General features: G+C 48.3%; 1 protein-coding gene across 1 annotated transcript; it reads left to right on the top strand.

Moving 5' to 3' along the window:
• The first annotated feature begins 1,276 nt into the window (after positions 1-1,276).
• On the top strand, positions 1,277-3,517 carry Hcar2 (hydroxycarboxylic acid receptor 2). The gene has a single exon (XM_031342311.1). The coding sequence runs from the start codon at positions 1,372-1,374 to the stop codon at positions 2,452-2,454; it is 1,083 nt and encodes a 360-aa protein (XP_031198171.1). The 5' UTR covers positions 1,277-1,371; the 3' UTR covers positions 2,455-3,517.
• Positions 3,518-11,448: the final 7,931 nt, after the last annotated feature.

The following is an 11,448-nucleotide window of genomic DNA, read 5'->3' as shown; positions in this document are numbered from 1 at the left end:
TTTTTTGAGACAGAGTTTCTCCGTGTAGCCCTGGCTATCCTGGAACTCAATCTGTAGAGCAGGAAAATTCAGAGATGCACCTGCTTCCACCAGCCAAGTGCTGGGATTAAAGCTATGCACCACCACCGCCCAGCATATTTCCAGTTTTCGATTTCTAACTCAAAGTAGAACAACAAAAATGTATAAACCTTATGCATGAGTGTGTGTGTGTGCGCACCAAAATACTCAACAGTAGATAGTAGGATGACACTTAATTGCCGGGCAGTGGTGGTACACGCCTTTAATCCCAGCACTTGGGAGGCAGAGGCAGGCGGATTTCTGAGTTCGAGGCCAGCCTGGTCCCTGTCTTGAAAAACCAAAAAAAAGGAAAGGAAATGTTGTCTTTCTGCAAGGCAGAACTCAACACTCTTTCAAGGCTTGAAATCCAGAGCTATTTCTACGAACATCACACACCCAGGTGCTGGGTCTGCAATCCTGGTACTCTGGAGGCAGAAGCAGGGAAATGGAGAAACCAGCTTGAGAGACGTAGCAAGATTCTGTCTGAGAGGAAGAAAGAAAGGAAGAAGAACACCGTGCTAGAGAACTGAGTTGCAGGTTAGGTGCGGAGGACCCGTGTTTGGCTCCCTAACCCACATCGGGTGGCTCACAATGTCTATAGCTCCAGCTCCAGGGCGTCCAGCTGCCTCTGGGGCTGCTGTAACATGTGCACAGCTACACAGACACGCATGCCTACATATAAGTAAAAACTAAAGTAAACCCTAGAAAGAAAAAAGGGAGGTGGGGAAACACACACGCATACACCCAGAAAAAGAGAGACAGCCAGACAGAGACAGCCAGACAGAGAGGAAACTGTATACACATTACCAGTGCATAGTACAATTTTACTTGAACTCTTATTGCTTCTGGAAAGCCTTGCTGTTCATTTAGCACAGTGCCTGATTACTGCCATTGTTAAGTTATTAATAATGTCAGCCAAGCAAACGGGAGTGAATGAATCCAGGCCAATTAACTAGCCAGTGTGCATGCATGCAGCCTTCAGAAGGAATGCCCTCGGATTTGACTCATCCACCACTGACAGTCGGCTTGCCTAAACTTATCCTTTACATTTAGAAAATTTGTGGGTTCCTGTCTGCCCAGGGGACTTTTTTTTTTATTACTTGTTTATGCAAACAGCAAGTTGCATAAGAGCCTTGCTAGGTTTTTTTTTTTTTAAATGATTTCGTAGTTTCCTGGTAACTATTCAGTCATCTCTTTCAACACCCTGACATGACATAAAGCTGAGGGCTGAACCACACGTTCACCACAGACGCACACTTGCCTTGAGTCTTTGCTAGGTGAGGCACTCTGGGGCTGGACTGGCCAGATCCACTCATGAGCAAGCAGAACCATTTTCTGACAATAAACGGCAAGAACTGCTGTGTGTTCCGAGATGAAAACATTGCCAAGGTCTTGCCGCCGGTGCTGGGGCTGGAATTTGTGTTTGGACTCCTGGGCAATGGCCTTGCCTTGTGGATTTTCTGTTTCCATCTCAAATCCTGGAAATCCAGCCGGATTTTCTTGTTCAACTTGGCCGTGGCTGACTTTCTCCTGATCATCTGCTTGCCGTTCCTGACGGATAACTATGTCCAGAACTGGGACTGGAGGTTTGGAAACATCCCCTGCCGTCTGATGCTCTTCATGTTGGCCATGAACCGACAAGGCAGCATCATCTTCCTCACGGTGGTGGCTGTGGACCGGTACTTTCGGGTGGTCCATCCACACCACTTCCTGAACAAGATCTCCAACCGGACAGCGGCCATCATCTCTTGCTTCTTGTGGGGTATCACCATCGGCCTGACAGTCCATCTCCTCTATACAAACATGATGACCAAAAATGGTGAGGCAAATCTGTGTAGCAGCTTTAGCATCTGTTACAATTTCAGGTGGCACGATGCAATGTTCCTTTTGGAATTCTTCCTACCCCTGGCCATCATCCTGTTCTGCTCAGGCAGGATCATCTGGAGCCTACGGCAGAGACAGATGGACAGACATGCCAAGATCAAGAGGGCCATCAACTTCATCATGGTGGTGGCTATTGTATTCATCATCTGCTTCCTGCCCAGTGTGGCTGTGCGGATCCGCATCTTCTGGCTCCTCTACAAATATAACGTGCGGAATTGTGAGATCTACTCCTCGGTGGACCTGGCTTTTTTCACCACCCTTAGCTTTACCTACATGAACAGCATGCTGGACCCAGTGGTCTACTATTTCTCCAGCCCATCTTTCCCCAACTTCTTCTCCACCTGTATCAACCGCTGCCTTCGAAAGAAAACATTGAGTGAACCAGATAATAACCGAAGCACTAGCGTGGAGCTCACGGGGGACCCCAGCACAATCAGAAGTATTCCAGGGGCGTTAATGGCTGACCCCAGTGAGCCAGGCAGCCCCCCTTATCTGGCTTCCACATCTCGTTAAGTCCCTATGCCAAGAAGGGAGATTGCCACTCAGGCCTCCGCTCTCTGGAGAGAAGCAAGTTGGCCGTTGCACAGGGTAACATCCTCAGACTCGGCTTATGCTTTCTTGGAACTTCTAGATTCGGAGAATCAGATTTAGAGAAACAGCGTGGTGCAGTGAGCGGTTTGGTTGCAAGGTGCCGTCATAGAAATCTCAGAGGAACAGAAAGCCAAGTTTCCAGACAGTGGAAATGTCTCAGCCTCCCAAGCTTACGGGGCTGAAGAAGACAGAATCCTGCAGAGTTTGTGCTCTAGATACACCCAGACACACCTCAGTTCTGCTCAAAGCCACGGATGGTCCTTCATCACTAGGGTTCTACCTAGCCTGTCCTCGGGCCCCAGTGGGGACAAGGAGAGCCAAGAAACTGGAGAGGATCTCTCTCCAGGTGTCATTTGATAAGCCAGTTGGTCACTTGGGTTCTGTGGGACCAGTTTACCTTTCAGCTAGACCTTAGCAGAAACGGAAGAGGGGAGAAAATGCAAAAGATTTGATTGTTCTCCAAGTCTCCAATGGTGGTAAGAGAGGGATAGCCCCAGGAGGGACTGAACTCACAGTGCTGGAGAGAATCAACCAGTAAAAAATCCAGCTGAACAATTAAAAGGCTTTGGGGAAAACAGTGGTCTTCCTCCTCTGTCTGCTTTTCTTATTAAAAGGGGTTCAACTGCGTCCATGGTTAAGGGGGGTGGGTGGGTTCATTGCTTGGGTTTCTGTACTTAACATCTACCATTTCAATAAATTTCGACAGGAGACACGGGTTGCCGGGTCATTTGTCTGGGTTAGGGTTCACAGTCTTCTTACTTAAGACCTGGGTTATGAACTGTATCCTAGCAGGAAAATCCGGTGTACTACAAAAATACAGAAGGGTGCAGAAGAGCCCCGTCATGAGACAGCCAAGGGGTTGGGCGCCGGTGGGGAATACAGAAGGTCTGGAAAGGCTGGGCAGAAGAATTTGCGTTGGAGCTTCTCCTTCACCGTGTGCTGAGCGTTCTATTAATAGCTGTATATTAAAAAAAGAATCAGACCAGAGCGGGCTTCTTTTTTTTTTTTCTTTCCGCCCCTAGGAGAAGGAAGACGAGGTTCCTATGGAATGGTTTCAGTTCCCAGTTTAGAGTCGGAAAGGAGTGTACCGGGTTGCCGTCTTGCCAGTTGAGAAACAAGAAGTTTCTGTTGTACTTTCATTTCCAGTTTCTGTCCCTCCTAGATCCTTTGGCAAGATTATTTTTTTCCTCCCAAGCTGGATGTAGATTAAGAATTCAGATACTCAGATTTCTCAGCCCTCGGTGGATGGCAAGAAACCAGGGACAGATGGGGGCGTCTCTAGTTCAAGTGTTCCCAGTTTTCTGTCTCTATTACCTTCAGCTCCTACAAGTGGGAATTTAAAAGCAGGGTTTGCCTTCTTATGGAAGGTGGCAGACAGAAGCTTGGAGCCGAGCAGGGATTTCCCCAGCTCAGATGAGTCACAGGGAACCGGGCGGTGAAACTCCTGGTCCTTGATCAATTGAAATCAACAATTTATATTCACTCATTTGTTTTTTGTGTGTGTTGAATAGCAACTGTGTGCCAGATACCGTTCTGGGTGGTGGCGATGCAGCCGGAGAAAATCGGATAGATAGATGGTCTTCTTCACACTGAACCCAGACTCAGGACAGGGAGAGAGGCAGGAATGAAGGAAAGACATGAATGAGAAGCAATTGGTGTTGTGAAAGCGGCCAGGCATGAATATGGGAACAGAGAGGATGGCTAGGGTGGGAATGGCTGGGAGGACCTCCAGGAGGAAGTGACATTGAGTTATTGAGTTGAGCCAGGATTAACTAGACAGAGCAAGCTTTAAAAACCACTGGGCGGGGCAGGGGGGCGGAGAGTGAGTGCAAAGGTCCTGAAGTGACCCAGGACCAGAAATTTGATGGGTATGACTTAGTTTCCTAAGGGCTGCCTTAACAAAGAATCACAAACTGAGTGACTTAAAAGAATAGAGATTTATTGTTAATTTTTGAAGGACAGCTATCAACATCAAGGTGTTGGCCAGGTGTGGCTCCTAGCACCAACTCTGCCACATCTCGCTCTAAACCCTGTGATTGACAGTGGTCCTTCTGCTATTTGGCTTGTAGAACCAATCTCTTACTCCCTGCCTGCTGAGATTACAGGCGTGTCTGTATCACCATACCTGATTTATGTGGCACTAGGAATCAAAACCAGGGCTTCATATATTCTAGACAAGCGCCCCACCCATCAAATCGATACATGCAAATATTATTTAATTTATACAAGAGATTTGAGCATCCTTGGATTGTGGCACCGTGGGTGTCCTGGAATCCAGTATATGAATGCATGTATGTATGCATATATGTATGTATGTGTGTATGAATGCATGTATGTGTAGGCTCAGATTGGGAAGGGCAATTATATAGTTTTTTTTTAATTTTAAGTTTTTATGCATTGTTGTTGTTGTGTGAATGATGTGTGTAACACCACTGTTTATATATGGAGGTCAGAGGACGATGTTGTGGGGTCAGCTCTCTCCTTTCTGCTTAACTCCGGTTCTGGGGATCAAACTCAGCTCCGTTTGCAGCCAATTGCTTCTACCCTCTGAGGCACTTGGCTGGCCCCACGTTACTTACGTTACAATAATACTATGTCTGTATTTTCCCTTATGCCCTCTAAATCTGTCCTGTGGCTGCTTTCTTTACTTTGGGAACATGACAGTTCTAGGGGTTGCACATTCCAATTACTCTCAGATTTGCAAAGAGAGCCTTCCTCTTTGTTATTCCCAACAACCTCTTCCAAATGTGGGCGGGTCGCCCTTTAAGTCTAGAAGCAGAAAACATGCCCATTCCCGATGTCAGGAACGCTCCTCCCTTTCCGACTTAGTAGACCGCTCCCAACCCTGTTCTGGGACCTTCCTTAGAGTGGGGGACTCTGAACACAATCCAGGATTCTAAGGACAATACACCCTGGCCCTTCAACTGTGGCTCGGTTTAACATTCAAAACACTTCCTGAATGTGATCTGGTGCTGTGTGGGATTCCCTGTGGACAAGCACCAGGTGTCCACACAGATGACCTGTCCAGGGGCCTCTGACCCCTCATCCCCCTCATCCTCACACCCCTGACTTTGCTTCTGTAATCAGTGACTTAAGAAACCAGTTCTCCGAGGTGCCTCAGACAGTGGCAGTGTTGGCAAAGTCACAGAGATTTACCACCATCTCATTTACGGACATCAAGGGATTTGGGTCAGCTCCGGCTGGCCCAGCTTTTGCTTCAGACTGGTGAGATCTTCACCTTGGAACAATGCTCTCCCTCCAGACTAGGTCTGCAGTCTACTTGAGAGGCTGAGATAGGAGGGTGGCTTAAGCCTGGGAATTTGGGGGGCAATCTGACCAATACAAGGAAGATCCTGCCTCAAAACAAACACAAAAGCAAAAATCGGGGCTGGGAAAGTGGCTTCATTGGTAAAGTGCCTGTCACACACAGAACTAGGTGTGGTGGCACACATCTTGCATCTCAGCACTCAGGAGGCTGGATCTCAGGAGTTTGAGGCCAGCCTGGTCTACATAGAGAGTTTCCAAGTCAGCCAACATTACACGTAGTGTGACTCACCCACAGAACAAAACAAACAAAACCAAGACAACTCCCCCCGACCCCCCTCCACAAACAAATCAAATCAAAACAAAACAAATTAAAAAAAAAAAAAGCAAGCAAACAAAAAGTTAAGCACAGCAGCACACATCTGTACTCTTAGGGCTGAGGAGGCAAAGATGGCAGCGGGGGTGGAAGGGGGACTGGGGCGCTTCCTGGACACCTGATAGCTCTAGGTTCAATGAAAGATTTTGTATCAAAAAGAAAGGAGGGCTATTGGGGAAGGCACCTTCCACACTTCCACTTATTATTATTATTTTTTGTTATAGTGACAGGAGAGTGGTGTCTGTTATAAATGAGGTAATGCATGGGTCCCCACACTACAAAGTACAACTGCCATATATTCCTGCTGGGTAGCCATGTCCTCCCTCCCTCTGGAAACATTACCTTGGGAGGGAAAGGAGGATGCTCAAGGAACTCAGAGGAAAATGACAAGCTCCAGCGGGCTATCCCTTGAGGATCTATAAGCAGCCAATACTCGCTGTGGAGGGGAAGCTCTTCAGTAGAAGTACCTTCAAGTTGTGCTTGGCAGCACAGAGATACAGTTGTGTAAGGTGTCAGGCGTGCTGGGGAGGGCTTTCCACCGATGCAGCTGCCTTTTATTTAGCCCTGTTCCTGAGTGTAACCTCAAGAGACTCACTGGTTCGCTGAGTTTGACTTAAGTGGAATTAGAACCGTTTTGTTATCTGTCCCCGATATCTTATCTGAGGCAAGCAGACGTCTCTTTACTCGATCTCCCGGAATTCATGCAGCTTTGGATTAGCTTGGGCAAGAAACTAAAAGTAGCAAGAGGAAGGATATGTCAGAGAAGACGAAGAAAAGTAAACCAGGCCAGATGTGATAGCAAAACATCTGTAGTGCCAGCACTTACAAGGTCAGGCAGGAGGATTGTGAGTTCAACGCCTGCCTTGACTACACAGTGCATTTAGGGTCACATGGCGAATCCCTATTTAAAGAAATATAAACTTGGCTTGGGCAATTCCAAGCCAGTACAGGGTCCTCCACTTCACTCTTAGCTATGACTGTTACTCAGCCTGTGTACGCATCAGACAAGTCAGATTTTCGCACAGGGGAAACTACTGATTCTGAATCACTGCTTAGAAAATGCCACGAAGGGGCCAGTGAGGTGGCTCAGCATGTAAAAGGGCTTGCTGCACCAGCTCGACAACCTGAGTTCAAGCCCTAGAGAGCCCACATAAAAGAGCTGGAGGCGGTGGTGTGCAGCCGACATCCCAACACTCCAGCTGAGAGATGAAAGGCAGAGAGGCTCACTCTGGCTAGTTAGCCTGGAGCAAGAAGCCTGTCAGAAACAAGAAGGCCTTCTTCAACACAGTGGAAGGAGAGAACTGACTCCCTGAGACTGTCCCTAAGCACAAAAGTGCTCCATCACACACACACACACACACACACACACACACACACACACACACACTTACATCATACACAACAATAATTAATTCAAATTAAAAAAAAGATCTGGGGCTGGAGAGATGGCTCAGCGGTTAGAGCACTGACTGCTCTTCCAAAGGTCCCGAGTTCAATTCCCAGCAACTTACATGGCTCACAACCATCTGTAATGGGAGTCAATGCTCTCTTCTGCTGTGTCTTAAAGACAGTGTACTCACATGCATAAATTAATTAATTAATTATTTTTTAAAAATCCAGAGAAGTAGCACTGGCCATTCACAGATATGTGTGTGTGTATGTGTGTGTGTGTGTGTGTTGTGGTATATGTATGTGCATGTGCATTTTGGGGGTTGCACATTTATTTATTGGGGTGCTGGGCATCCATCCTAGCAGTTCAGAAGTACGAGGCAGATGCTCTATCACTGAGTTACATCCTTAGTCCTACATTTTATACTTTCATCAGGGACAGTAGGGGAAACGCCTCCTCCCTGCCAACAGAGGTGATCATAGCTTCAGCCGCTCCAAGCTGGGGTCCTGACGGCTCACAATAGGTGAAAGGCGTGCTAGGCAAGATCCTATCATCTAAGAGGGGCAGTCCAGTGGTGGATGGGCCTGGTGGCCCCCCGAGTGTAGCAGCCGAGTGGTGATAGAACACAAGGAGGTCCCAGACACTGAAGGACACTTTGAGCTTTGACCCACTAGCCCAGCATCCTCATCCAGATGAGCGAAGTGTCTCTGGACTACCTTGGTCTCTGCTGCAGCATAAATGGCGTTTTTTTTTTTTAAACTAGTATGCACAAAGACATGCTCTCTGCCAAGTGTTCCTCGGGTCAGGTACGCTGTACTTCACCGGCAAGCCTGGCCTTCTAGCCAAGCCTACCTCAACTCTCTGGAAAAACTGTGCCTCGCCAGCCTTGCTATAAGGCTGTTTCTACCAATTACACCCATCAACCTTTGTGAGCAATTTACACCTTGCCAGCCCAAATCCATTCACCTGTGACCTAGACATGTGGTGAAAAGCCCAGACAGGGTCTACCTGGAAAAATGAAGATCTTTATAGTGGTATCTGTTGCTTAATAAGGTTGGGACTCAGAAGGGAGAGGAGGCAGCTTAGTTGGTAAAATGCTTGCCCCGCAGACGTGAGGACACAAGTTCGGTTACCGGAACTCAGCTAGAAGGCTGGCCATGGTGGCACTCGCTTGTTGCCACAGTCTGGGGAGGTGAAGACAGACAGACCCACGGGACTGGCTGGTCAGCTAAACTTGCCTGTTTGTCCAGCTCCAGACCAGAAGAGAGACCCTGTCTCAGAAAACAAGGCGAAGACTGGTGAAGGGAAAACTTAAGGGTTCTTTGGAAAGTTGGTTGGATGGCGTTTTTTGCTGGGGCAAACACGTGAAGGAACATTTTGTTAAAGTGGACCCAGGTGTGAAAGGCTCAGGCCGACTCGTGAAGGAACGGTTTCGCTGAAGCAGACACAGGAGAGGGGATGTTCTGCTGAAGCAAGCCCGGGAAAGGACACATGATGAAGGATGCTTTGCTAATGACGCACACGCATGGGTCTGCCTTACGCTGTGTAGCTGAGCTGCATTCGTCAAGACTCCATAGAAACCTCACCAAAAAAAATGTCTGGTGGTGTGCGGCAGTTTGTTGCCACTTCTGAGGACTCTGGCTGATTGAATGAACATGCCGGGGTGAGACCTGGGCTGAGACAGAACACGTAGAGGACACGTGATGTTTGGAGAATATAAATAGGACTCCATGGAGTGACGGAGACAGAGCTTGGCTTGCCGGTACAGCTAGCTGTGCAAGGCTTGTGCGTCGGAGTCTTCGCTGATCTTCACTTCTCTGAGGGAGGCACAGCAGAGAAGCAAGGGTGTTCCTCTTGCTGACTCGGACTGAAGCTGAGGCCTGGCTGTCTCTGCTAGGTCGGACCACTGCTGCTGCTAGCCCGACTCTACCGAGCTGGACTGCTGGTATACCCGTGAGGTTTTGCGAGTGGATCCAGCTGCCGCAGCTAACCTGTGAACTGCACTGCCGATGGCCAGACAGTACAGACACGAGCTGCTCCAAAGAACTGTTCCAAACGGGTCCACTTCCCCCTTATCCTTTCTTTCCCACTACTTCTGGTGGGTGGTGGGCTATAAAAGGAAGGTTAAAGCATTTAAGAACTATCATTAAAAATAGGATTTGAGGGCCGGAGGGAGCGGGGCCGGCAGAGGTCCTAAGGTCAATTCCCAGCAGCCACACACATGATAGCTCTCGGCCATCTGTACAGCTACAGTGTACTCATACCCATAAAATAAATAAAAATAAATCTTAAAAAAAAAAAAAAGGATTTGAAGCTGGGCGGTGGCACACACCTTTAATCCCAGCACTTGGGAGGCAGAGGCAGGCAGATTTCTGAGTTCGAGGCCAGCCTGGTCTACAGAGTGAGTTCCAGGATAGCCTGGGCCACACAGAGAAATCCTGTCTTGAAAAACCAAAAAAGAAAATTAAAAAAAAAATAGGACTTGAAAAAAATTAAAGTTACAGACTGGCAAGATGGCTCAGCAGGTAAAGGTGTTTGCCACTAAGCTGGAAGACCTGAGTTTGATCTCTAGACCCTACATAGAGGAAGGAGAATGCCAGCTGCTACCAGTTGTCCTTTGACCTGTGCCTGTGCTCAGTGGCACTCATATTCACTTGAAACACACACACACACACACACACACACACACACACGCGCACACACACACACACACACACGCGCACACACACACAGAGAGTAAGACGAGATGGGTGGCTCCTGAGGAGTAACATCCAAACTTGACCTCTGGCTTCCACATATCCATGCACACACATATACCAGCACCCACACATGCATCCACCCACATACACACAAAAGACAGACAGACAGACAGACAGAAGTTCTGTAAGTTCTGTCCTTTCTTTGTCTTCGATGACCAAAGGAACACGACTATTTCATAACAAGTGCTAGATTCCCTTTGGGCCCAACCGTCTGGCTGCACTCTGTCTCTTGGGGGGCTGGGGGGGAAGGGGCTGGCGTGGGGCATTGCGATCATCAGGGCCTGACCTAAGATCCACAATCCCACGGCCCTATGTGAGGAAAAAAAAAGGCCCTTCAGGCTCTCAACAAATATTGATCTACCCGGAGCCCTGACCACACCCGGATGAGAGTTTACACTGGAAACAGCACCTGACACCCTCAAGGCAAGTCAGCAGAGAGGAGAAACTGAGCTCTTGACGTCGCCAGGTTGAAAAGCAGCTGGTTTCTTCTCAGCACTTGCAAAACATGTGACTTTTGGTGGGTGGCAAACACGGCTTTGATGAAGTGACACAAAGGACAGGCTCCAACGGAGAGGGGAGGGGCTTACTCAGGGCCAGCCTCCGCTGCGTTATCGATCAAACCTGAGATTCGCTCTCTGGCATCTGGTGGACCCCATGCTCGGCTCGCACAGCCGCTTCCATTTCATCCTAGACCGATGACTCCCTATCATGATGGCGTTATAGGGAAGATGGTCTCCCCCCGTTTCATAGAGACGTCGACGGAAGCACAGAGGGTTTGGGGAACCTGTTCAAAGCCATTCTTGGTCAATGATAAACCAGGAGAGCAAACGCAAGCGTCTTCACCATCCGGGCACATGTGAAATGACAGGTGGACAGACAACGTGACCTGGAAAACAGGCTGCGAGCCTTGACCCACGTGAGGGGGTCCAGGATTTTTTAGAACTCCCCAGGCTTCCAACTATTGGAGACTCAGTTCTCTTTCAGGCTGCCTGGCACAGTGCCTAGAGCTTAGAGGCTGTTCTAGAATGGCTGGTTCCCATCTCCAAATCTGACCCTTGGATGACCTTACTCCTCCTTGTGAAAGGTTCTTTTTTTTTTCTTTCTTTCTTTCTTTCTTTCTTTTTTTT

Source organism: Mastomys coucha, unplaced genomic scaffold (assembly GCF_008632895.1).
Source record: "Mastomys coucha isolate ucsf_1 unplaced genomic scaffold, UCSF_Mcou_1 pScaffold22, whole genome shotgun sequence".
NCBI classification, from domain to species: Eukaryota; Metazoa; Chordata; class Mammalia; order Rodentia; family Muridae; genus Mastomys; species Mastomys coucha.
This window is presented reverse-complemented; position numbering and strand designations above follow the sequence as displayed.

Coding starts and splice junctions, on each gene's coding strand:
- Hcar2 (XM_031342311.1), top strand. CDS start 1,372: ATGAGCAAGCAGAACCATTTTCTGACAATAAACGGCAAGAACTGCTGT.